This window comes from Amaranthus tricolor, chromosome 1 (genome assembly GCF_026212465.1).
Source record: "Amaranthus tricolor cultivar Red isolate AtriRed21 chromosome 1, ASM2621246v1, whole genome shotgun sequence".
Classification (NCBI taxonomy): Eukaryota; Viridiplantae; Streptophyta; class Magnoliopsida; order Caryophyllales; family Amaranthaceae; genus Amaranthus; species Amaranthus tricolor.
The window spans coordinates 7,040,337-7,068,285 of record NC_080047.1 but is presented as its reverse complement, the minus strand read 5'-3'; the positions used below and the strand labels follow the sequence as shown (position 1 = coordinate 7,068,285).

The 27,949-nt window shown below is 33.8% G+C and overlaps 4 protein-coding genes across 8 annotated transcripts; 3 read left to right on the top strand and 1 right to left on the bottom strand.

Moving 5' to 3' along the window:
* The first annotated feature begins 253 nt into the window (after positions 1 to 253).
* On the top strand, positions 254 to 2,076 carry LOC130827084 (allene oxide synthase-like). Of its 2 annotated transcripts, XM_057692710.1 has the most exons (2): positions 255 to 761; positions 1,314 to 2,076. In XM_057692710.1, the coding sequence occupies exons 1-2, from the start codon at positions 386 to 388 to the stop codon at positions 1,850 to 1,852; spliced, it is 915 nt and encodes a 304-aa protein (XP_057548693.1). In that variant the 5' UTR covers positions 255 to 385; the 3' UTR covers positions 1,853 to 2,076. The 2 variants fall into 2 exon arrangements, with proteins under 2 accessions (XP_057548689.1, XP_057548693.1); XM_057692706.1 differs by having other exon boundaries at positions 254 to 2,076.
* Positions 2,077 to 3,853: 1,777 nt separating this feature from the next.
* Positions 3,854 to 19,280, bottom strand: LOC130815429 (uncharacterized). 4 transcript variants are annotated; one of them, XM_057681911.1, is made up of 16 exons: positions 18,885 to 19,280; positions 18,005 to 18,176; positions 14,192 to 14,594; positions 13,925 to 14,102; positions 13,695 to 13,834; positions 11,229 to 12,030; positions 10,974 to 11,074; positions 10,560 to 10,704; positions 10,400 to 10,468; positions 10,263 to 10,308; positions 8,313 to 8,752; positions 7,888 to 7,967; positions 7,420 to 7,555; positions 5,643 to 5,829; positions 4,612 to 4,694; positions 3,854 to 4,490 (listed from the first exon to the last, which is right to left on the bottom strand). In XM_057681911.1, exons 3-16 carry the CDS (start codon positions 14,578 to 14,580, stop codon positions 4,377 to 4,379), a joined length of 2,910 nt encoding a protein of 969 aa, XP_057537894.1. In that variant the 5' UTR covers positions 14,581 to 14,594; positions 18,005 to 18,176; positions 18,885 to 19,280; the 3' UTR covers positions 3,854 to 4,376. The 4 variants fall into 4 exon arrangements, with proteins under 4 accessions (XP_057537894.1, XP_057537889.1, XP_057537884.1 ...); XM_057681906.1 differs by lacking the exon at positions 18,005 to 18,176 and having other exon boundaries at positions 7,420 to 7,552; XM_057681901.1 differs by lacking the exon at positions 18,005 to 18,176 and having other exon boundaries at positions 18,885 to 19,279.
* A 1,333-nt stretch (positions 19,281 to 20,613) lies between these two features.
* On the top strand, positions 20,614 to 22,410 carry LOC130826143 (CCG-binding protein 1). The gene is made up of 3 exons (XM_057691695.1): positions 20,614 to 21,000; positions 21,128 to 21,201; positions 21,924 to 22,410. Exons 1-3 carry the CDS (start codon positions 20,754 to 20,756, stop codon positions 22,251 to 22,253), a joined length of 651 nt encoding a protein of 216 aa, XP_057547678.1. The 5' UTR covers positions 20,614 to 20,753; the 3' UTR covers positions 22,254 to 22,410.
* A 1,872-nt stretch (positions 22,411 to 24,282) lies between these two features.
* Positions 24,283 to 26,385, top strand: LOC130821014 (pollen-specific leucine-rich repeat extensin-like protein 4). Its single transcript, XM_057686614.1, has one exon. It carries the CDS (start codon positions 24,291 to 24,293, stop codon positions 26,139 to 26,141), a length of 1,851 nt encoding a protein of 616 aa, XP_057542597.1. The 5' UTR covers positions 24,283 to 24,290; the 3' UTR covers positions 26,142 to 26,385.
* The last annotated feature ends 1,564 nt before the right edge of the window (positions 26,386 to 27,949 follow it).

Genomic DNA, 27,949 nt, shown 5'->3' with positions numbered 1-27,949 from the left:
TCATGAAACTTACGTAAAACTATATAATACTCCAAATAGTCCAAATTCATATTAATTGTCCTTTTTTTTTCCGATGTTTTTGATATTTAAATACTATTAGTTCACATATGTAATTACAAAAATACCCCTACTTACACTACTTAATAAAAATTCCAACCACTTAAAAATTTTTAACTGCCACATTTTTAATAGTCCCCATTCCACTCTTAATATTTGTGCACAACAGCACAACTAATGAGTGGGTGGGAGTATAATTTTCATAAATAATTATTCAAATCATTGATAAGCAATAGCATATAATAACATGAACTAGTTAGTGACCTCAAACATATGCTACAATTTCATTTAATTAATTCATTCATTCATCCCCTTTCTTGATAGAACAATGTCATCTCTATGTAACCCTTCTCCATCCTCACCATCACTACCCCAAAATCTTCCTCTACGTGAAATCCCAGGAAACTATGGTTTCCCGTTCTTCGGACCACTTAAAGATCGATGGGATTTTTTTTATTTTCAAGGAAGAGATAATTTCTTCAGATCTCGCATTGAAAACCATAATTCAACTGTGTTTCGAACAAACATGGTTCCTGGCCCATGGATTTCCCATGATCCACGAGTTGTTGTTCTATTGGACGCAAAAAGCTTTCCTGTCCTTTTTGACATGTCCAAAGTCGAAAAAAATGATGTTCTTACGGGAACATACACACCTTCCACTTCCTTCACCGGAGGTTATCGTGTGTGTGCTTATTTAGACCCGAGTGAGTCTAACCATAACTCTTTTAAGGGTCTATTATTGTCTCTCCTTGCATCTAAGCAAGAAGAAATCATTCCTCTCTTTCAAACTTGTTTGAATGAATTCTTCCTAGAAATGGAAGATCAGTTGAAGAATAATAGTCGAGTTGATTGTGAACCACTCATTGATAAAATATCGTTTGAGTTTGTTTATAAATTGTTTTGTGATGGTAATAGTCCGTCGGACTTTTTAATGTCCGATGGGGCTAAAATGTTCAAAAAATGGCTAATTTGTCAAATAGGACCCGTGAAAACATTGGGTTTACCCGTATTTTTAAACCCAATTGAAGATCTCTTACTCCATTCCGTTAGACTTCCCTTTTTCTTAGTGAAAAATGATTATGAAAAAATATATAATGCATTTTACTCATCAAAATCATCGTTCATAGAAAAAGCACAAAAAAATGGCATAAGTAGAGAAGAAGCATGCCATAACTTGGTCTTCATGGCTGGTTTTAATGCATTTGGTGGGTTTATAACATGGTTTCCATCTCTAATCAAGTGGGTTGCATCCGCAGGGGAAACCCTACACCATCAACTAGCTGATGAAATCAGGACCGTTGTAAAGTCCGAAGGTGGGGTCACTTTGAATGCCATCCACAAGATGACGTTGACTAAATCAGTGGTTTATGAAGCTTTTAGGATTGAGCCTCCTATACCATACCAATATGGTAGGGCTAAGGAAAATTTGATGATACAAAGTCATGATTATTCGTTTAAGGTCAATAAAGGGGAAATGTTATTCGGATATCAACCATTTGCTACAAAAGATCCGAAAATATTCGATGAACCCGAAAAATTTAAAGGGAATAGATTTGTAGGAGAAGAAGGAGAAAAATTGTTAAAGTATGTTTTATGGTGTAATGGAAGAGTGATTGATGATCCAACGGTGGAGAATAAACAATGTCCCGGTAAGAATTTGGTTGAGTTGATGTCTACGGTTTTTTTGGTGGAATTATTTTTAAGATATGATTCATTTTCCATTGATGCGAATAACTCAAATAATTGTGTTTGTTTGTCATTGAAGAAGGGCGAATCACTTGAATATGATGTTTAAACTAATCAAGATTAATAATGTATTTATTAATTTATGATCTTAATTTATTGATTAAAAAATATATGGCATTTATTGTATAATTTTGTTTTTAATTTTGTGATGTAGATGTGAATTATTGGTTGAAGGCTTGTGTATTGTTCTAGTTTGTCGATTTCTAAGAAGTCAATAAAGTGTGATATCAACTTGAAATTATACTAATTTTTTATGTTATTATTCTTGGGTTTTAAATAATTTTTAAGGTGAAGTAAACTCTGATTTTTTTTTTGTTCTAGAAGAATAATTTTCTCCATGTAAAAGGTGGGAGATAATTATCATTTCTATTCGTACAAGGGTGAAAGTCGGAAGAGAAAACCTTTGACTGTTAAGCTAATTTATGATTTTCAATGTTTTATGAACTATTGATAGAGTGAACAATTTATAGGCTTTCGATCTCACATTATGATGGACATAGTAAATTGATTTGTTAAAATATGCACTTTTTGTTAATGTGAAATTGATATACAAAAATATCATCATTCATCTCTGTATGTCAATCTATATGAAACAACGTATTCACGTGAAATTTTCATAGATTCTCCTCAATATATATTGTCAATCTTTAATTTTATACTCTAATTTTTTAGAAGCATACAGTTAAAGTCATTATAGTTTTAAAAGAGCATTGAAATTTGCAAAAAAGTACATGGAAAAATAAAATTTACCAAAAAAAGTACTTTTATATCGTATTTATAATAATCATATTATAAACATAATAAGGTGGAAAAAACTTTGTTTACCTATTGGGTAAATATTAATAATCCATCTAAGGTAGTATTAAAGATAGAAAGATAATATACATTTATTATTTACCAACTACCAATCAAAAGCGTATTTTATTTACCATCTAATCATTAATTGTCAACCTTATAAGAGTAAACTATCCAATAAATAGATTACTAAGCTCAGTTTCTTAGGGTTACAAAATACAACAAATATATTTTTTATCAATTACTAACAAATATTAAAAGTCAATAATTAGAAAATATAATAATTTGATGCAATAATATTTCACTTAAAAGTCGAACTGTGAAATCAAAACGAACTAAATGAAAACAAATAGTGAAGTATATTAAGTACATTTTTTTTGTTATTTATAACATATTATGTATATTCTAATCATAAAAATCTATAAGCAAAATAATAAAAGTGGGGAGTGGGGAATCAATTAGTGGCGTGGCAGACCGGTAATTTAGCAACTTGACCCGGCCAGTTTATTTTCAATTATTCATGTCTACAGAGTAAAGAATTGTTAAAGTCAACCATCTATTATACTCAATCAAACATTATTAATATTAATTATTATATTCATAATGTATGGTGATTAACTGATTGAACTTGCGTACTACGATAACACAAATCAACCAAAAAATATCCATATCTAGCTAACTTTTCTTTGTACCTATAGCTTATAAACCTTTGATTTAAAAGCTCTCATATACTCGTTACTCTCACAATTTAGGAGAATTGAGTTTTATCTTAATTAGAGTAAATATTACCTTTTAAAAATAAAATTCTATGTTTGATTCATACTGAGTCTCGCCCTCTCTCTCGGCCTACTCTATAATAAAAAACTTTTAATTTAGCAAATTTAAAGAAAAAGAAAGAATATTAAGACTCCAAAGATATTTAGCTACTCCTTATATATATCTTGCATATATTGTCATCTCTTTAACTTTGCTAAAGCTAAGCTTTTTGTGGCAAATAATATGAAAACTAATAGAATTATCGACTATTAAAAGATATATAAATAAAATATAATTATAAGATATATTAAACGAAAACGAGATAAAATTTCTTCTGCGTCTGCCGTCTGATGCTTGTTTGAGTGATGCAGTGCTTGTTCAAGCAAATAATATTGCTCGTCTGAGCAAGCCATATGCTCACACGAGCACGGTTGTCATGAAGCCACTGATCTCCTTAATCAAACCATCTCGCCTATGCAATGAATTTAATAGAGAAATGTAGAGGGAAGGGTGCTTATATAAAGATGATGGAAGTACTCATCATAAATCATAATACCATCTGGCGATATGTACTCTGATTCTTCATTATACACATTTACAAATAAATACAATCAAAATCCCCTTACCTAAAAGGGCTTTCTGGAGAGAATCAGTAGGTAACAGAAGTCGGACTATTCAAAATCTGTACAGTTTTGTACAGTTGAAACACAAACACTATAGCTTTACCTTTTCTACCTGAAAAGCAAAAAACTTGCAACCAAACCCACTCCCTTAAAAGCTCACCGTATCACGTTTTAAAGGGGCAACTCTTTTCGCCATTCATCCCTGATCTCCCACAAACCTCATCTCTTTCGATTTGTCTGAGAAGTGAAAAATATTATGCCATGTCAAAAATCAGATGATCAACCGTTAAAGATCTCCAAATGGGTTGCTTTTGTGGAAAAGCATTCTTATGAGCTGCAATGATCCGAAAGCTAGATGCTGCCCAAGGAATGATTAGCAAGAGTGAAATCTCAAGCCTATTATGGCTGCATCTTCTGATGGATATCGTCTACGAGATCTTTCAACTCGGGAAAGATTGATACAAGCACAAGCTCCAAGCCAGTGTAGGCAACTTGTTTCAGAAATATGGAAGACTACAGTTTAAAAGATATCTCTCCATTATCCACATCAATCTTAAACGAATGTACAAAGCTAGAGATAAAAAGTGTGGTTGTAAGGTAAAACCCAAGAAGGCGGATAACGTATAGCGGTTACCTGAAGGAAAAAGAAGATATCCCGTGCACAACGCTTGTACTGCTTTGCGCCAACCATACTGACTAAGGGTGCTGGAGCTCCATCTATTAAATAAGAGAATTAAACATGGTGATTTTAAATAAAGAATGTCTAGAGCTAAGTTATTAACAAGGGTAAAGTTGAGTACATCCGACGTCCCAAACCTTACCATAGTTTGTAGCTTCTTAATGGCATTGAGGTAATGATATACTTCCTCGGTCCCTCTCAAAATGTAACATTTGCAGTTTTTGTGAAATTTAGTGGAAAGAGGAATTGAATTGGTGAATAAAATAAAAAAGTGGATAATAGAAATGAGTTGTTATGATGAATAGAGAGAATACGTTTGTTGATAAGATTAAAAAGGAAAGTGAGATTGTTGCCAAAAAAGAAAAAAGTGCAAAATCAATAGGATAGATTAAAATGAAATATGGTGCAAATTAAGAAATAAGTGGAGACTAAAATGAAAAGTGGTACAAATTGAAAGGGACATAGGATCTTTCCTACACGCTCTAAAGTCGAAATGAGCCACTGGATAACAAGAGATGGCCTCCAGAAAACCAAAAACATGAAGAGGACGCATAAGTTCCACTTCCTATGTCACACCAATTTTCCCCCCAAAAGGCAATTGGTCATTGGTGGGAAAATTCATAAAAACAGGTGAAGTGATATTTTATGGGAAAGTGACAAAAATGTGGATGAGATGAAAATGTAAGTTTACTATATGGATGAGAATTAAAGAGGTAGTATAGGTCATGACTAAAAATAGAAATTGAGCAAATTTGGTGGGACGCATTAAAAAGAAAAGAGGGACAAAGGGAGTAGTAGATTTGATGATAAACACAGGGAAAATTAAGAAGTGCTACTATGTTCAAATAGATCAGAGAATTACGCAGAGAAGAAATTTAATTAAAAAAGATAGATCTGACAATAGATAACTTGAAAAAAAGTTGTAGACAGATAGTAGGGATAAAAATAAGCATCACATCATATCATCATAGTGGATAGATACTTACTTAAGAGCATCTTCTTCACAAAACTAGCTCTTCGAGTAGCCTCAAGCTGCATCTCAAATGAATTAGATTGGACATTCCTGCTGGACGCTCGGGGTTTAGCTTGAAAAGATTTGAAGTCGTCCATGTCATCTGATCCACCCCCAGTGATCTCTAGCTTGAGAAAGAACTTGCCATCGGGCCAGAGAATCTGAAGCAGACAAAACACTAGTTGAGTTTTTCAATACTATTTTCCTATTGTTTTCCACATTATGTGGAACAATGCAAATGATTACCAGTCAAACTTAGTCAGTTAATTCATGATAAGGACATGGAAAAAAAGGACTGAAAGAATGAACCAACAGAAAACTGTGAATCCGAAAGCTTCATTGCATGTTATCTGGTGCAAAGTGTTTTGTTAATTGGGTATTGCCAACATCTTCCTATGATACCCTTTTTAGTAGCACAGAAGTATAACGACTTTGATATTCAGCTGCGTTTCTTAAACATCGAGCACTCCATTGTCCTTCAAAAATACCAAACTAGCACATTACCCTCTCTAGACATTCCCTTCTTCCCTCCTCTAGAATGGCGATGAATGTCAACAATAGAAATCTATCGAAAATTCATTAGCTGATGACCGCCTCTCCATAAGCTTTTAACAGTCGCTTAGGATCCATCAAAGCAGTACCAATATTGTGCCTCACAACTTGCAAGTCATATCTTGTTTTTTATATCAAGAGAAAAACATGAACTATGAGGTCTCCAGACTCGCTTCAAATTAGACCTTAGACTTAACCTTATTTGTAGATTTGAAAGTACAGGCTGGCCTACAATAGGTGTATATACAAAACACATAATATAATAAAACAATTTCCTTTGTCCAAGCAATCATACAGAAATCCCACGGGACACTAGCAGATTAAAGAATGGCTTATTAAATATATGTAAATCATGGAATTGCAAGTCTTCAGACTTTCTCCGGCGCTCTCTAGTGAACAAATCAAGGAGCTTAGAGAGCCAAGTCATAATCCAGTTTTATAAGAAGCAATACAAGCATGCCTAAGTAGCTCACAACCAGCAGTAGCGTACTAGATTCTTTATAGCATTGGCTTTTGATATACGTAATAACAGCAGACCCATTAGGAGGGTTAAAGTGTGGTCTACGGATGGGTAGATGAACTTGGAAGGTTGCACAAATTACGGAAAAAAATTATTCATATCCTGCGGTCCCATTAACAATGAGAACACACAGTTTAGACTTGCTAAAGGTTCTCATGGAGGGTTCACACAATAATTCAATGCAGTTTAGACTTGCAAATGGTTCTGATGGAAGGTGTATACAAGAACTCAGACAGTGTAGACTTGCTAGTGGTTCTCGTAAAAGGTGAACACAATAACTCAACATAGTTTAGACTTGCTACAGGTAACGTAGCATATATATGTAAACCCACATAAGCCATGTCATAAGGATCGGGGCTTTATAATATTTGCAATAAAGGGTCATATGGAACAATCACTTTCTTATTACAAGGGTACCTCATTATATCATGCGCACTTCTGATATATGTTAAGTTGCAAATGATGTTTACAATCAAGGGTCAAAATGAAGAAACCTCTTTGGTATTACAAGAGTAAAGCTGTGTATATCCAACCCCCAATCACACCTACGCACAAGCCATTTAGTGGCATTGAGGATATGCAATGTTGTTATGCCAATCATAGTACTATGAACTGTAACATAGTTAAAAAAAGTATGAATGATATACAACAAAAATATATAGTAATTCAATATCCTTACATCTTTGACCCACCGAATCCCTTCAGCAATAACATCTTCTCTGCGCAGCCAATTAATCTGCATCAATAGCCAGTCATCAATAGCATCTTCCATGACTAACTGCAGTATTTGCTTTGAGATCCAAAAGGCTTGTCTTCTGAGGCAATATAGAAGAGCACAAGAAATTTAATTTTTAGCTTCCCACCAAAGTAGAGTGTAAAGAGTACAAAATACACCATGAATAATAAAATCAGTAATAATAACCCTATGAGGCTATGAAACATCCTTAAAATGTTTCTTGAGACTCCAATCCATGAATTCAAATAATGGAGGAAACAAGGCGTTGCTCGATCACCCCAACTTGAATTATCTTATATATCTATTTTTCCAGCAACATGCAGGTTCTCAAAGTAGGGTGCCACAGGTATAGGCCATGAGCAAGTTTCTAAAGTAGAAAAAATTATGGAAGAACCAAACAACTTATTTTACCTTATCCAGCCTCTTCTGTTAAGCTGAAACACCTTATCAACCAGATTCAACATAGGCATGGTGACATTAGGTGGTGTCCACTGCAACAGAAGCAAAGTTAATAAGAATATAAAGAAACAGTATCCGCATAAGATGGCCATTCAGAATCCAGATTGGAACAATAAAGATGAGCCAACCGGTCAAACCCATCTCCATATACACATAATGATTAATGCATGAAGCCGAGAAAACTTGACAAGACAAAGGCTTTATACAAATGTTCTACTTAAAAAAAGTATAGGTATTTGCAATCAACACAAATTCCACAACATAGACAAACAAGACAGAACATCCGAGAGCAAAGTACATAAAGGGTGAGAAAATTAACAGTTGTTTATATTAGTAAACTTTATTAGCTTGGACTTGAAATATGGAAAAAAGTGTACCTCAGGTGGCACTCCAACAGAATAATCAATAGGGTGAGTCATATCTTGTAAAATTGAAACTCCATCCATGTTGGATTTCATCAAGGGTCGCATTGTCTCAGAATGTGAATGTAGCGCATTTCCAGTTTTTTTAACTACCCGAGGTGGAAATCTCTTTGAACTTACTTCATTATCAGAATGCCATCCGTTTCCATTAACTCCAGAATCTGCTGCCTCCGGGCCGCAACTTTCGACTTTATCACCTTCCTCATTATCGGAATGGTTAGCGGTTTCAATTGAAGAATCTAATGAACTCTGCAAATCACATTCATTTAAGGATAGGTTTCGGGTCGGCATATGTGTAAGGTTTTCGTAATGTGATGGAGATGATCTGACAGCTTCGCGTGAAAAACCACCCTTGAACTGGCGTACAATATCATCAAGAGCATCATCTACATTAACTGTTTCACATTATTAGCAAAATCAAATCAGAATGTAAAAGGATCGTTGAGGCTGTGCCTAACCATAAAATCAGTATTTAATGCAAACTATAAAACAGAGAAGTCCAAAACAAAACTTTACGGCAGTACATCAATAGACCAAACAGATGATTCCTACTGTATAAAATGAGTTCTAAAAGCTACAACAATAATAAATCTTTCCACATACCAAACTGTTATGAAAACAGGTGACTTCAGTTCACCAAGTATTAGCACTTACTTGAGTTAACTAATTAAGTTTTGTTAGGATGGTAGAGAAAGACCCCAAATGTTGATTTGAAATTGGTTATTGGAGAATATTCATTGTACACACCAAATAAGCAAATGATTGGGTGATGTACAACTTGGGGAGTAAGGCTTTAATAGGCTTAGGACAAGTAGTGTAACTGTGGAAAGATAGAGGAAGCAATGGGGGCCAATGGACATGTGTACTGCCAGAAAAACGAACATGAGGGGAGCTGAAGCATGACTGTTTGTAGCTGCAACGCTCAAATGAGAAGCCTGTGTCAGCAGGTTTCTGTCTTATTTAGCATTTCTGGTGCGTTTTGTATCATGCCCCAATCTGCACTATAAATACTTCCACAAACCTAGAATATGTTTGTATGCTAAAGTCTCATCAAAGCTACCTTACATAACTTCTTTATTACTCTCTAACATTAGATTCTCTTCCTTATCAAATTCCCCATTGTAAATCCTTCAAATATGTTGTTTTTGTCCTTTAAATACATCATCGAATACAACTCGGGCTAGGATGGAATTTAGCCTAAATTTAGTGAACTGCCTCAATAATCTTTGTGCTATTGTTTATGCTTTGTTTACTTTGCCATTTATCATATCCTTGCATTTTTTGGTTTAGCTCATTGCTTGCACCTTCAAACACTCATCTTTCTTAACTATCCTATTGTATTTGTGTGCTTTCATTCACAAACAAAAGTAAACACACAAAAAAAGAGGCACATGAAGGCAACATTGCATATGCTGGTATACTATCATACCCAGATCAAGCCTCAAACAAAGCCGCTTCTCATAAACATTGCAGCCTTGGGTTGAAAGGAGATGTATTGACACTTGTTAAGGGTAGAAATAAAAACCAACTATACATATTCTCAATAATTTGGCATTATGTAAGCCAACAATTATGTATAACCGTTCTCGAATGAACCAAAGATTTATAATTCTTTCATTCCGGATTATAATGGACTAGGGTAAAATGACTCATCAAAGGTCCATCAAAAACAACCTCTTTGTTATTGCAAGGGTATGGTTGAGTACATATCACCCCGAAACCCCACCTAGGCGGGAGCCCCTTAGTGGCATTGGGATAATGGAAAGTTTTTATAGTACAGTTGCAACCATCACAAATTATGTGCCTCAAATCTGGTTGTGCAAGATCACATCAAACGCATTCAACATTCTTACACTTGAAATAAACAATTACATTTGGAAGTTGTACGAAAACTAAACAGCTTACCAGCAAGGGTTTTCACAACTGATGGCGATTTTCCAAATGAGTAATTCTTCAAGAAACAGTAAAATTATGTAAATGTAGAGTTAAGCTTAATCAACACACTTGAGCAATTAAGCGCAACATTATAGACTCAAGCTTACCTTTGATGAAGCACTAAGAAAGTCCCACACTTCATGCTGTTCAGCAACATTAGCTATGGACAGCAGATCCTAAGACATGATAAATCAGTTTTAGGTGTCAGAAGCATCTTAGGATGAAGAGAGTCCAACAGTTTTATATTGAAATAAAAAAAAAACATACTTGCAGGTATCTGTCCAGCTGGATGCACCGCTGATGCACAAAAGCATCTTCGGTGCTGGAGGAGAATATCCTTTTTGGAGGCAAATGTAAATTATAATTTGGAATATCCTTAAGTTGTCGATGCAATCGTTCAAAGTTCCTGTATCTGCACACACGTATCAGAAAAAATTGGTTAGGGATCAAACAAGAATAATACGTAAAGAGCTTTAGTAAGTAAATCGATTCAGAAAATATAGATTATAGAATGCCAATAACAAATTTAGCATGCAGAAAAAATAGAAAACTCAAGTAGACAGACAATAACAGCTTCCATTGACAGTGCCAGCTTCCGATGAACCAACTTATGCTTAAACTAAACTAGAGGTCTAAAGCTTAGTAACTCTCAATTGCAAGGGTAAGATAAATGATACACACCTCCTCTTAACAAACCACTGATTAGTCTGTGCATCAGTGACAACAACCAGGTACACAGCAAAAGATTTGGATCCAATTTTCTCAAAGTATGCTCCAATAACCTATAAATTATGCCAATGCAATGATCACGTCAATCATTTTAGTAAAACATAATTCATCATGATAGTTATGGGATCTCTAGAAAAAATATGGCACTAAAATATATGAGCTTATCCACACAATAATAGGAAACAGGAGTGAAACAAAAAAACCAACCCGACACTTAAGCTTGGGAAAATGTGACCCAACAGCACGAACCACTGAACATGACAGATCATCAGTTTTTTGTTGTACACCGAGACTTCCAAAATCTGGGTTGTAGAAATCCTCTGATATTAGAAGCCTTTGGATTCTATCAAAATTGGAACCTTTCTCCTCAGATTCAACTTGTACATCAGAAGTACTACTGGTTCTCTTATGATTGCTTTTATTCCCATCAGTTGTGCTCACGACTTCAATGACAAAAGCCATTTCTTTTGAGAAACATTCACTTTCCACATCCAGCGAAGCTGTTTTCTTCTTCTTGCTGCTTTTAACAAGATTAGTGGGATTTGATCCTTCCATATAATCCACTATAATTTTGTTCCTATCTGATACCAAAGGAGTATGCGCTTTTGCAGCTTTATTGATTTTATCTTTATAGTTCCTTCCAATTGCCCACATGTTTTCAAGATTCTCAGGAGCAAGAACTTCAGTGCGTCTCTGAGTTGCAGCATCTAGTACTCGTGCCCAATCAGCGACCTTTGGCTGGCCCAAGTCTTCAGAAGCCATTTTAGAAGGGGGAATTGGTGGAGCCTGCAATGCCAATTTTCTGTCTTCATCCTTTCTGCCATGTGGCATTTCAGCTTCCTGAGTATGGAATTCTTCATGCTTTTTGGATACTTTTTCACCAGCTTCAATACTTCCTTCAGCAACAGAATGATAATTATCTGCTTTTGATGACAGATCATCACTATCTAATCCAGTTAAGAAGTCTTTAACTTGAAGAAGAATAAACTCGACCAACTGATTGATATACCTAGAAAACCAAAAAAAATGGATCATTGTGTATATTCACTTAGTTCGGAGCTCACAGTTCACATATTAGACAACAGACAAGCAACCATAACAAATATTTTACTCTTTATTTGATATACAACATACTTAATTGCTAAGTTGTAAAGCAAAAGATAAAAAGATATAAAGTTGATATATGTCAATACAACCTCAGATGTTGAAACAAAGATTACCAACACACAAATCACAAGACAACATCTACTAAGTCATGAGCGACACATCTACAAATCAGATATTTCACTTTGATAAAATAAACTGAAATATGCAATTGGTATGTTGCAACAAGACAAGTAAGAAGAACAAAAACTCTCTTGAGATCTTTAGATTTCAGGGAACAAAGAAACATAGTATTCATACGCAAGGAAATTAAACGGATGGAGCCAACAAGGAGGGAAAAGCCACAAGGGGATGGAAAAGTACATGCACCTAAATTCCTAATATCAAACATCATGAATAACCATAAAAAGAGGTGGATGGTGTTTACAAGCCAAAATCAGGTTTAAAACATAAGAATCAAGCTCAAAGAGGGGCCAATCACAATCGCACAGTCAGAAGCTCAATCAATGAAGCCAAAAAAAGATCATGCACTTTTCAACTATTTTCTCCCTCTGTAAACCTTATCCTACAACCTTTACCAACAACTTTCTCAGCAACAAGCCCAAGAAAAATATATCAACATCTCTCTTATTTTGGTTCCACTTTGCCCCCCCTCCCCCAAGAAAAAAATCTTCAACAATGATGGAGAGAATAAAAACTATGACCAATGTTTTTCCCCACTTTAATGATATTCCAAACGGGATTATATGAGAAACAGGAAGAGAATGGTGAAGAATCAGCCAAACACACTGCCCTATCCCAACTGGTTATTAAGCCGTCCCAGTTTGGTAGCAAAATCACTTTTGGGGGGTGTTTGGCACGAGGGAATGAGACTTGTGAGACTTTAAGATGAGACTTTTAAGTTGAGACTTTGAAGATAAAAAAGTCTCATCCTTTGTTTGTCATGGTAGGAACTTGGAAGAAAGAGATAAAATGAAAGTCTCAACTCAAATACCCACCCTCCCCCAAGTCATTTTTCTTGGGGACTTTCTCCCATTTAAGTCCCATTCCCTATTCCCATTCCGATTAATCAAACAAAGACTTGGACTTACTTTTAAGACAAAGTCCCATTCCCTATTCCCATTCCCATTAACCAAACAAAGACTTGGACTTACTTTTAAGACAAAGTCCCATTCCCTTCCTTAAATCCCTTATGCCAAACACCCCCTTGCAGTCAATGCGGATGGTTTCACGGTATTGCAACAGGTTGCAGTAGCCTCAAAAACCTTTATATGATCGCAATGCAGTTGATATTTTGCATTAGTAATAGGCTGGTACAATCTACCAGATAATTAAATCCCCAACCAGAAACCGCTTGACAAGAATCCATCCCGTGTGGCCGTGTCTAGTCCTTGGTAAACGATTAAAAATCACCAATTAATTTTGTGCAAAAAGCATCATCTTGATAGCATGAACTCGTCTTTCTAAAAATCACATATGAGAAAAGGATACAACATACATTTTCAAGTTAGTAAGACGTCAATAGGAAGCATTATCAAAAAGTTAGAAGGGGAGTTCTCTTAAACTCACTCTGGAGAGACAAGATTCATAATAGGTTGGAGTACTAAGCAAGTGACAAACTCTTGAGCAATGCATCGAACAAGACGACATTGAGCTTCTTTCGGCCTCAAAACTAAACCTAGTAATCCAGCCATGAGTCTCCGTAGAACCTGTGCCAAACAGGGAATAAGTCATACACAAGAACAAAATTAGACGAAGACACCTAGGAGAAATTAGAACTTCATAAACTGCCCTCACACCTTGAACTCACTCTCAGCAGAGATCAATGCTGGATGGAGTTCCTTAGAAGCCATAAGAAGGTGTTTTAGTCTTTCATCCCTTTCCTCAGAAGACAGAGTAACCATAACATCTATGCCAATTGAAGCTTGGGTTTTTCTAAACAGTTCCAAAAGATCACCTATTAAGTCAACTATATCCCTGACATTAGACATGATTTTAGTTATGATGCAATAACTCAACCAATCGCAATTGACACATTGCAAGCACATTCATAAAGATTTATTTACCTTGTTAGTAAATCAACAATGTTCACTTCCTTTACCCTTCCCGCAACTTCTCCAAGGGCATCCAGTATAATAGCACGCATCAGCTCAGGAGCCTCTTTGTCAGTTGTAATATCAGAATACCATAAATCCGTAACAAAATCTTGTATAATTTTATTAACAAAATCCTCTACTGCATCCTCAACAATGGGTGAATCAAATTTCCGCCTCCATTTTGGCTGGGGAGGAGCTGTAGACAGACGTGGATCGTTCACTGAGAGTTGCTTCTTTTCTGAGAAAAATAGGTATTTCTGTTTGCTAGTTGATGAAACTTTTGGATGAAATTCTAACTCTTTTGTTAGATGACGTAATAGAACTGCGATTAAGATAGCAACTGGGAAATTCATCCACATTGACTTACTAGTGTCTGCATGGAAAACCACAACTACATTAGAGTCACTTAAGGAGAATAATAGATGCTCTAACCTCAAAATGCATACATAGGTCAGTTTATAGCAACGTCAATCATCAAATAGGCAGCCACAAAGCCTCGAGATATATTATCACAAAGAACTCAAAGACAATGTATAATCTCAAGGCACAAGCAATACTACTGCCACAAGTACAACGATAAAATGATAGCAATGTGAAACAAGGGGCGAGGAGGACTCAGTACTCAATCAAACATACCAGCTCAATGCTACAACATTGACAATTATGATTTGTCCACTTCCCTAATTAATGATTTACTATTTGTCTTTTCATACCACATTTTTACAGATCCCAAATTCCAATGTTCAACAAAAAGGATTTCCTTTTAAGAGGTTAGAAAGCTTTTTGTAATAACTAGCAAAATGACCAAACCTATTTTTTAGGGGTGCCTAAATGTTACATTTCGTAAATTTTATTTCCAAACACCCTTCAAAATATTGTAAAACCTTTTCTGAATTCTACTTTGTTTGGAATACATTGAGAGTACGTTTGGAGCAATCAACGTTGGTTTGCTTCAATTTACTACCTCTACATAAGTTGCACTTTTTTTTTACTATTGTCAATTTTCGCATCAACCAAAAGCAAAATGTAAAGATAAACACAAGTCTAAATAATTGTTGCTATCTGCACCTAGTATCCAAAAATATAAATTTGAACCTAGTGTCACACTGTCACCTAGTTAATATTACCTAAGTTAAGCAAAATTGTACAATGATGAAGGGTTAGTCACGTGTATCGTGTGCAAAATATATATCCCAAAATCGCTACTTACATAGTAGGAAAGTGAAGGAGCAAAGCCACCAAGATTATTGGTTTGACATATATTATCAACTTTGTGCATGCAATGACTTGATTTTGGGCTTACGGAGGGGTAATTTAGCTAATTCTCATATAGGGAAGAGTTGGGGAATAAGTTAGTATTAAGAGGGGGTTTATGATAAATAAGGGGAATTAGAGAGGTATTATTATGATGAAAATTGTAAACATTTAGTGGGTGGAATAATTCTCATTTAGGAGACCTCAAGCTTCTCGAATTGCTTGATTTATCGTTTCTTTTTGTTATTTTTAAGCTTGTAATCATCCTTTTATCATCAATATTTCAATATAATTTCACCTTTTTTAATATTTAATTTCCATTTTACTGCTTAGTCCAATAAATCAGTTCATAGCAGTGCACTAAATAAAAGGGGAGTTTTTAAGAAATATAGTAACTAAACAACAAATAATAGATGTAAAATCAGTGGAGACAATTACCTTGGTTGATTGTCCACTTTACATAGTCCAATGAAGAACCCTCAAAACCTCTTTCAATTCAATTCATTAAATACTCAATATGGTCTAATTATGGAGAATTAGACTCAAAAAACTTCTTTTAATGTAGAGGATAACCTCTCACTTACACATTAACTCTCTTTCAACCATTCAGTGAGTTGACATTCACAACAACTACTTTGGACATGAAAACTCTCTTTAAACAAATGTATATCGACTTGGTCTTTGGAGGCTCCAACCTTTTATAAACCCTTTTGTATAAGTTCATGTGCTAACCACTACACATGGAAACCAAAGTTACTATCGAGTAGAAAGGGAAAGGAGCATATAAAGAATCCTAAGTAGATTTTACAAAAATTAACAAGGCATTTGACAATTTATAAGGCATTTGACAATTAATGGATTAATAATTAACAACAGTTGAGCTTCTTGAGTAATTGTTGCACCATGTCTATCCATTTTTAGTGCCAATTACTCATTAGGATTACCACTGTAACAGGGTCGGAAATTCTGGGGTGTTACAGCCACGGTGATTTAATTGTTGCAGAAAATGACAATTTGCGTACTTGCCTAGTAAACCCATCTGATTGCTTCAATACAACGGGTCATTAGTGCCTTAAACATATCTTCTATACCCTGAACGTTGCCCTACATAGGATTGCCTAATTGTTCCAATTATTGCTCAATTTTGCAGTGTCCTCATTTATTACATGATTTGATGTGGTAAATCACCTAGCAAAATTTTCCTTTTGCACAAAGTAATTTTCTCTATACACTTCAACTCAAGTAAATATATCTAATCAACCACAATCAAGAATATATAGTCTAACTTTTACGCCCCACTTAGTAGTACACATCAAATGATATATCTTCAACTCAAATCAAAACAATTTGTGTTTAGACTAGCAACCACTTAGTTATTCCACAAAATACTTACTTGACCACTAAGGGAAAACATTAAGCAGAACAATGAATTGTTGGTAGAGCGCTAATTACAATGCAAACAAATAAATTTATAGAACAAGTCCTAGAGACAATTGGCTGCAAGACAATATTGGGTGCACGACAATAATGCAAGACTCAAGTATGCTATTTTTGGATTAAACCATAATGTAAAAATGTGGTATCGATTTCGATCGCCGTAACGGAACGATGATGCGGTAACGGGAGAGATATGATTATCGTAGCACCTAAATATCTGTCAAATAAAATAACCCTTGATACGACCCAAAATGCGGAACTTTTACACCTTTTACAACGCGGAAATATCAGTTTGTTTGTTTGTTTTGAAAACCATTACATCGTGGGTGATGCGACGCGGCCTTGTTTTTACACTATTGTTAAAAAATTAACTTGTTTTCACTAGTCCAATACTAATAGCTTAAGTAGGGTGAAAGATACTAGCCTATTACCCTGTAGAGGCAATTCATTTCAATCAAACAAAACTTTACCCCATGTTTCAAATCATGTCTTCACTAAGTAGCCATAAGCCAATACTCAAATCATGCATTCTTCTCCAAAAATAGAATTGTTAATGATCTTCCATCATTAAATATGAAATAAAGCCTTTATAAAACCGTCAAAGAATGCCATTTTTTTAATCGTCTTGTCCTAAAGGTGTCAACATCGATGTTCACGCGATTTGCTCGAAATCGCTTAAAACTAGCCCAAAACCGACCATAATTCACTTTTTCAAAAAGTAGCCCATAATTATCTCAAAATGGCCTATAAATAGCCTAAACCTGAATTATCTTAACCTAAAATGAATTAGTCACATCTATTTTCTATTTCCAAAATTGAAGAAAGCATAAAGCACCAAGCATCATAGTGCATTTCCTTCTCCGTTCAGCAGATTTAAGCTTTCTAGAGAAATGTTCAATGTTCAGGGTCCTTATTTTTGTTCTCTTTTCAATATCTTTTTTATTGGTTATAACATGAGTTAGTCATGAGGCTCATGATTATTAAATTCTTTTGCTATGTATCACCATCCTCATCTACCCATTTGCAATCAATGTGAAATATCAAAAGGAGGAGGGAAAGACTTCCAACGGAAAAATAGCTCAAAGATAATACCTTATGGATGCCATTAAGGTATCAAGAATCTAAACAAAAATCCTCCTAATCCTCACATGTAACCACTGGCAACATGAATTATGCACCACCTTCATTTGCTTCAGCCTATAAAACATTTATTCAATACACCACTTCTTCAATATGAAACACTCTCTTAGTCCCTTTGATTTTGCTACAACAAGGAAAAATTGCTTCATTAACTAGTAGTGGAATGAAGTGGAAGAAAAAAAAAAAACCAAGTGCATAGAAGAAATAGGGGAAGAGGTAAAAGCTAGACATGAGTTTGTGAATGAGATTCACGATTGTATGATCAAATTCAAAAATATGTAGGAGAATCAAAATGACAACCCAATACAACAAAGTGCAGCTAAATCAAAGCCACCAAGGAGTTTCTTAGTAGTGCTGCTAACTTCCCTTTAAAACTACCCACATTTATCATTGAAACCTCCAATATTCTCTCTCATTGAACACAAAAAAGGGACCACGAAAAAACACAAACTAACCAGTAACCACTCCCCACAAGTCTTATACTTCATGTGTAAGCATTAATACTTGCATATACTTAGAAATCCCTTATTTCATCATTCGTAATAAGGACTAAAGTAATGTCATCAAATGTACTTAGCTTCTAATTCTACAAAATTAACTTATCCCACATTTTCCCTGAAACATTTTCAAATCTCAAATACCAAAATGATGAATTATCATGGACAATATGTTTAATCAACATCATCCAAATTTCATCCTTTTTCGAATTGCAACCAGGAACGGAAAAAAATCATAATCATAAACAAACCAATACTCCAAAAAGAAAGTAAACAAACTTAAAGCAGAAAAATAATAAAAACATAGTATTAAAGGAGAAAGAAGAATAACTTACGAGATAAGAAATAAGTAATGGAAAAGATAACAATAAACCACCACAAAAAACGAACTTTAGCTTCTTCAATGAAATCCTGGACGGTTTCCATCCGGCTACCCATCGCGACGCAACCCTAGAATCACGCAATCGGACAAAATTGAAATAGGAATTTCGAAAATGAAAATTCAAATTTGAGGTAGAAGATTGGAATCTAAGATCGAGGAAGATGAAGATCATTCACGATGAAATTTCGGGTATCACGTAATTACCACGGATTAAAATTTAAATTTCAAAAATGGGATTACAAATTGTATACGAAGAGAAAGTATATGAACATTCATTCAATCTGTCGTATAGTACAGCGAGACAGAGAGATAAAGAATGAGAAGGGAATCTAAAGAATCAGGGTTATAGTTAATTTTGTCGTTACATGTTTTTATCGGTTGAAACTGTTTCTGTTTTTCCCGGGTAACAAGCGTCAAGCTGGCAAGCTCTACCATCTCATTTAAGTCTAAATGTATATTAACTTTTTTATACAGTCCAATGCACTAATTTAATTATTAATATAATTTATTATATATAATAAAATAATTATAAAAATTTGATATTAATAATTTTTGCAATGAGACAAACAAGATTTTGCTTGACTATGTTTTAACTTATAGATTATATACTAATTACAAATTAAGGATGATGAATGAATAGTATTATTTTTCAAATGTTCAACTAATTTGGAATAGAGGAAACATGTTAGATTGCATTGGGTTGACTAGTGTTTTAAAATGATTACTTTGAATTTTAAAGTGACTAAACTTAAAAAAAAAAGAGGATTTATTATATAGATTCATTTCATAATAAAACAATCTCATATAAGATAAATTGTAATTTTTTTTGCTTAAAGTTGTAATTTTTTTTGACACAACTGGAGTATAGTGATTTTTCGGTAGGGTAAGCCATAAGCCCATAACCATCCACTAATCCGCCCCAAGGCTCAAATGCCATATTTTCCCTCGCAGCCCCCTGGAATTTCATGAAGAAATTGCACCCACTGTTTCCTTTCTAGTTTGTCCCTGGAAAATTTTCAGTGGGGTGAGCCTACGACCATCCATCTATTCTACTCATCTTATTTTGTATCATTTTAAATTTTATTTTATTTTACTAATTTTGCACTTAATTTTTTTTATCAATAATCTCGCTTTTTTTTTAAATTTCACCCACAATTTTATATTATTTTCATCTTACCTACTCATTTTTATCTTCCATTTATTTTTTGTCTAATTCTCCAAATTAATTAAATTTTATTTATTTTGCAACTTTTATAGAATGAGGGGGACATAGAGAGTAATATAATTATCACCATTCTGAAATACTTGCCACAAAAGTATTTTTTAGTTGTTTATTATTCAAGCTTATTAAATATATTGCTAATAATATATAAGAAAAAATATAGTCAAATAAAATATTATTTAAATTATCTAATTGCGCTTTTTCATGATACCTAATTTTTATAATTTGTAATTACGAATTATACATTAAATAACGTAATAAAATAAAATATTAATAAATATTAATAAGTATAGTGAAACAAACAACCTCATCCTTTTTCAACGACTAGAATTTTTTCCCTCCAACGCCTTCTAAAAGTCCAACAACCAATTGGCCTGTCACTCACGTAATCCATCACCGACCGTCACCTTAATTTCCCCCTCAAATGAATCTCTAGTATAAATTAATTAAAGAATATGATTATATCAAGCACCGAAAAACAAACAAAAAAAGGAGAAAAATATCAATAGAAAAATCTACTTCTATTAGCCTTATCCAAATAAATCTAAGAACACAACAACTAAAAGCACCAAACCTTGAAACTCAAAAAAAAAAAAAAAAATGGTATCAATTTCTTCTTCTCCTTATTGTTCATCTACTTTGATTTTAGAATCAATTGATACAAACTTTAATGGCCAAAAATCATCATCCTCTTCGAAAAGATACTGTTCAATCATAAGCTGCAATATTTCTTCATCGAAAAACCATGAATATAAGATACCGAAATTGGAGCCTTTTAGCAGAAGCAAGTTCGATAGAGCTGTTAAAGACCCGCCTTTGATTCAGAAATCTGAGGATCAACTTGCTGGTAATCAATTTTTTTCATTGTTTCATTAATTCAGAATTTTCAATGTCTTGATTCTTTTATGCTTCTGTTTGAAAATCGCTTATTCTTAGTTTCTTATTATGTTTTTTTTCTTTTTTTTTTTTTGCAGATTATTGCTCAGTGCTTGAAGGGGACGATTCTTACAATTGTTGGCAAGCGTATTTCGAGCTCAAAGATCTTGAAGTAAGTGCTATTTTTTGGTTATGAATTTTCTGGTTTATTGACAATTATACAATCTTTAGGGTTTGATGGGTGGTGGGAATTGGGATTTTCTGTGTTGTTTGATCATGACAACTGACAAGATTTGAACAATTTCTCAAACGACTATATGATTGAAGCTCCAAATTATGTAGTCTATATTATATTTTAAGCGCATATCAAAAAAAAGCTCACTAAAAATGGTTTGGTGTGTGTTAGTGGAACAGAATCCATGTTTGAATTATAAGTTTAAATTCTATAATATGGTGTTGAATTTTTATGTTTCTTTGACGAATTGAGCAAGCTAGGGATTTGGGTTGAAACAGAATGAATCAAGTTTAAATTCTAGAATGTCCTGAAAATATTATGTTTATCAGATCTTTGTGGTTCCGGTGATTTCTGTCAAGGAACCAACTCAACTAAAAGTTATATACTTTAACACGCCCCTCACTTGAGAGCCCATTGGGCTATAAGTGTGGATGTGCATAGACGCTAAATATTTCACTTTAACGGGATGGTTGAGATTCGAACCCGTAACCTCTTGTCACGTTGGCTCTGATACCATGCCAAAGAACCAACTCAACTAAAAGTTTAAACTTGTTGAGAATTTCGGTCGAGTCAGCAATCGCCAGTAGCTTAAATTTCAAGTTTGATTTTGATGAATTTTTCATAATTAACGTCTAATTTCTTGATGGAAACTATGACAGAAAGAATACCCAAAAGAAGAGGTTGAAAGATTGATAATAGAAGCAGGAGGAGTGAAATCTCTGATAGGTTGTCTTCATGGAGTGTCAGCCATTCACAAAGCAAATAAAGAAGCCATTAATGGCAGATCCAAGGAAGAAGAAACAAAGCATAAAAATGGCGTCCAAAGAAAAAACCCAATACATATACCAGATGGATTGCCTAAAACAGCTGAGGAATTAGAGGAAGAAGAGAAAGCAAGAATGCCTGATTCTCCCTTTACTAGAATGCTCAGGCTTAGAGGCAAACATCCTGCTTGGTATTCCCCTGCACCAGATCATGAAACTGACTGAATCTTTTTGCTCTTCTAAAAATTGGGATCATCACTCAAGAGGGTAATTTATTAGTTGTGTAGTAGTTTTAGTTTCTGGATCAAACTATGTTAAGTTACTTTTGTAGAAATTGCAGTTTGTTTTGATGTATATATATAAATAAATATCTTCAAGTGAATTTTGATTTTATGGGGAGAATCGGATTTTATTTCGGTTATAATAAGTATCGCCTTTTTCAACTAAGATCCCCTTTCTTTCACCTTACCTTGTTATTCAAAAAATATATACCAAGAGAAATTGTTGCATTCATTTCTACTTCTTGGGCTTATTATGTACTCCTATTACTGTCTTTGTCCCTTTGATATTACCACCCATCTATATCTACGGACTTGTGCAAGGTGTGCAACTATAAATTAGAGAAGTAGTGGGGACACCACCTATAATAAAAAGTGCGGTAAATTAAGGGGACAAACTAAAATAAAAAGTGCATCAATTTCTAAGAGGTAGATTGAGTATGATTTTACACACTCGATAATTCTTATTCACACAATTCGTTTCTTTATGTCATTTATACATCTAGAAAAAATCGTCTTATCTTCACAATAATTCTCACTCACACATGTCATCTCTCCAAGCTTTCGATAATTTTCATTCACATAAGTCATCACTCTTTTATGTCATTTATACCGTGAATCTTTAATCTTATTCACTTCAAAACCTAACCCAACAATAATGAAGGGGGAAATATATTTGTAGCAAGCTCCACAACACAAAAATAGAACCTTTTTTCAGTTTGAAGTTTAAAATTTGTGTCCTGTATGATAAATACAATCGTGTAAAGCAAAGAAAGAAACTAGCGTAGAGAGTTGATCCAAAATATCGTTTCTTTACACTTATACAACTTGCGAAATATCGGTTCCGTTTTATGTTTTTGCACTATGTTAGGAAGTCAATTCTTTTGAAGAGCTAGTGCCCAGTAAGCAAGTGAGACAAACTATTCAGGAACACAGGTATACAAATAAGCAGGCAGTGAAATGAAATGCTTTAACACAGTATAGAAAATTGAAAATAAAACTTTAAATAATGGAAATGCTGCAGTAAAATATATAAAATACATGCAGTTGTGTGTACGTTGTACCATTGCTTGATTTTCTTAGACTCATTAAGCACGATTAACAGTTAATATAGAAATACCTATTAATTAAAGTTCTCATACTTTTTAAGACAAATTTGTGTAATCTGTTAACAACGTTATCGTAATTATTTTTTATCATTCTCAAAATAATTTTTAATCATCACGTATCTTTTATTTCTTAATGAAATATTTTAGAAATTAAAACTTAAATGAAAAAACTTTTATCAGTTAGCAAATGATTCAAAATAAAAAAAATTAATATACATTCTAAGAAACTTTAATTGGAAATCTTATATAGCTTTTATATTAAAAAAATATATTATAAGAAAATTTAACAAAATATATCTAATTGTGATTAAGTACTCATATATTAAAAGAATGAGTTAATTAACTTTCGTAAGAGATATATTTCATATGGCAAATTACCAAGAGAATGTAATGTTAAATTTTATAGTCTATTTATAAGATTGTGTAATATGATGTTATATACTACTCATATATTAAAGAAATGAGTTAATTTAACTTTAGTAAGAGATATTTCAATATGGCAAATCATTAAGAAAATATCATGTGAAATTTTACAGTCTTTTTATAAGATTGTATGATATGATAAATATTAAATATTAAATTAATAAAATGTGGTTTAGTGGGATGAAAAGTAATGTGAATTTCAACCATGAGAAAAGTTACTTGAAAAGGGGAATAATAATTTTTTTTATATTTAGTAAATTTGTTGTATCATCGTAGCACAGTAATTAGATTGCTAATATTAAAATTTGACTCAAAATTTTAGGAGTATGAGAGATTTAACATAATTTGCGGCAAAAACAATTGATGGATATTGGTGTCCCAAAATTTAGTCATTCTTTTAATCTTCATATTAATCTCATTTCTCCTCTAACTTGTCTTGCTAATTGCCATCAATGGGGAAAATTATTCCTTCACCTCAGCCATTAGGCTGTTGTTTATTGCTAATCCTTCTAATTTTCTCTTTTTCTTTTAACACATTTGCATTAACGGATGAGGAGTCCAAATTCCTCATCCGTCGTCAACTTCATACCCTTAATGAAAATGGACATGATCTATCTGATGATTACGATCTAAAAATAAATGTCCCATTTACCTTCCCAAATGTTCGGCTTAGAAAAGCCTTTATTGCTTTACAAGCATGGAAAATGGCTATCTACTCGGACCCTAATAACGCTATGGAGAATTGGGTCGGACCAAATGTATGCGACTATAAGGGTGTTTTTTGTTCACCGGCTCTGGACAATGAGAAGGTGACTGTGGTATCTGGAATCGACCTTAACCATGAGGATATTGCCGGTTACCTTCCTGTTGAGTTGGGGCTCCTTGCAGATTTAGCTCTTTTTCATATTAACTCTAATAGGTTTTGTGGAATTATTCCCAAGAGCTTCTCAAAAATGAAACTTCTATATGAGCTTGATGTAAGTAACAACCGTTTTGTAGGACGTTTCCCTGAGGTTGTCCTTGGGTTGAAAACATTGAAGTATCTTGATCTACGATTCAATAACTTTGAGGGATGTTTACCTCCAGATGTTTTTAATAGACCTTTTGATGCATTGTTGTTAAATGACAATAGATTCAAGTGTGATATACCTGAGACTATAGGAAATGCAACGGTATCTCTTATGGTGTTAGCTAACAACAAGTTCACAGGGTGCATTCCTAAAGCTATTGGTAACATGGCAGGTAAAGTAGAGGAGATCATTTTTAGGGGGAACAAATTAGGTGGTTGTGTGCCATCTGAAATGAGTTTGCTAGGTAATGTTACCGTTCTAGATATATCTAAAAATAATTTTGTTGGCCAACTTCCGAGTTCCTTTCCAAATTTGGGAATGATTCAATCCTTAGACTTGTCTAGCAACAAATTTACTGGGGTAATACCTAATGAGCTCTGTAAATTGCCCGCATTGAGTAGTTTTGATTTCTCTAGTAATTATTTTAAAGGAGAGGCTAAATCTTGTGATTCTAACATAAGAAAAGAGGTTGAGTTTGTAGATGATAAGAATTGTTTACCTAATAGGCCTAACCAACGATCACCTAAAGAATGTTTTCAGATGTTATCAGTTACTGTTGATTGTGAGAAGGCTAAATGTGATGGAGGAGGAAGTGGTGGTGGTGGAGATGATCATGATGAAGAACCTGAGTCACCTGATCATGATGATCATCATGATGAACCTAAACAACCACCTGCAGTTAAACCTTCACCTTCACCAGAAGATGATCATGGAAGACTTCCTGTAAAACCATCACCAGAATCCCCAACAGTAAAATCTCCACCTCCACCGGAAGATGAAGGTTCTAGATTACCAGTTAGACCACCAGAAACCAAACCACCTCCATCTCCAGTATACCCACCACCGCCACAAGTTCACTCTTCTCCACCATGTACGCCATCACCACCACCACCATCACTAGTATATCCACCACCATCACCAGTAAGCTCACCACCGCCACCTGTCTACTCACCACCGCCACCTGTCCACTCACCACCACCACCTGTCCACTCACCACCACCACCAGTTTACCCACCGCCACCACCACCATTACATTCCCCACCTCCATCGTCACCTCCTCCACCAGTTTTTTCTCCACCACCGCCTGTCAGGTCACCACCACCACCAGTCTATTCACCACCTCCTCCAACTCCTTCTCCACCTCCTCCACCGAATTATCCTGACGTTAATCTTCCTCCAAACTTAGGATTTCAATATTCTTCACCTCCACCACCCATATTTCCCGGATATTAATTAATTGGTCACTTCTTTATTTGATTATGGGAATTTTTTCATTAGTTTTTATTTAAATTACGTACTCTTCTTTTATTGTAACTTAAAAGTAAAAAAATGTTCAATGAGCCAAATTCTTGTATTATTGATGTTTATTTTGTTAAGATAAATATTGTATTTTCAATGAATTTTCTGGCTGCATTTATTTCTTGTGTATAATGTACTCATTCTGCACATCCAGGGTATTACTAAGTACAATAATTAAGTGGAACAAAGAAATGACAATGTGATGAATGTTAGATCAATTGATCACCTAATGCAAATTGCAGAAATATATCTATATATGCATTTCTTTCTCTTTTTTTAAATTGCATTTCTTCCCTTCAATGTACCTATATTTATGTTTGTATTAGACCTGATCATGGGCGGCCCGGCCCGAAAAAGTGAGGGTTTGGGCAGAAAATAAGTGGCCCGAATTTTTTTGGGACGGGTCTGGGATTGACATTTGGCCCGCGGCCCGGCCCGGCCCGAAAAAGAGTAATGAATTATTAATATTCTTGCAATATTTTATTTGTTATGAAGTTTGATGTACTAATTCAATTATTAATATTCTTAATTATATGTAATGAAAATTACAAAAGTCATATATTAAATAATAATCTTTGTAATGAAATGATTCAAACAAGATATCACTTAATTATATTTTAACTTATAAAAAAAAATATAAAAAAAATTAAACAAAAATTAAGAGTAAAGAATTAATAATGACATTTTTCTAAGTTGCAATTAATTTGAAAAGGAAACAATAATATTTTAATTTTAGTTTTATTGTATGATAAAATTAAATAATATATAACATAGGCCCGCAAGCCCGCATATTATGGGTTTGGGCAGAAACTTTTAGGCCCACACTTTGGCCCGGCCCGCATCAATAGGCAGTTTTTTTCTCACTCGGCCCGGCCCGGTGTTTGATCACCTCTAGTTTGTATATAGCTTATTCATCATCATACAATTTATAATTGATGATTAATTCAGTTTATTAAAAAAACATAGTTAAGAAAGTAACTCAATGTTCTTGAAAATAAGATAAAATTCATGCATATCTTCAACAAAGATTAACAAAATAATTCCATATTCCTGAAAATAAGCATATATAAGACATTGAATATGTCCCATATATATTATTAACCACACATATCTGTCACTTCTCATATAATATATATATATATATATATATATATATATATATATATATATATATATATATATATATATATATATATATATATATATTTCCTATCTCCCTTTAAAACTATTACTGAAAGTGATATATTGTGAGCGAAAATGCCAATGTCACTATCGATATCAATTTCAAAGTAACAAAATAGTATCTTTTTAACATTTTTATCCAGTGTTTTATTTTCACATTTATTGTACTTGGTGTTTTTTGTTGAGACGAAGAGTATATATGTATCCATGGACTTCAAGTTTTTACATATGCAGTGAGAATGCATGTGTACGTAAAAAAGTTATTGTACAAAAGCTTATCTAAGTTTGATCTAGCTCAATCCTCTTAGAGTATATAATTGTTATAATATATTTTAGGGCTTCAATCAAAAAGTTTAAGTTAATGATTAAAACTCCATAATATATCATATACACTAACAAATATAGCTATTATTTGTTTTGATATCGTATTCCTGGAGAAATTGTCTATCACAAAAATAACGAAATTTTTATCTTTTTTAATTTATTTGTAATAAGCTCATTCAAAGACCAGTGTGTAGGACCAAATTCGATTTGTTGTACACATAGCTGAACAACTTGTG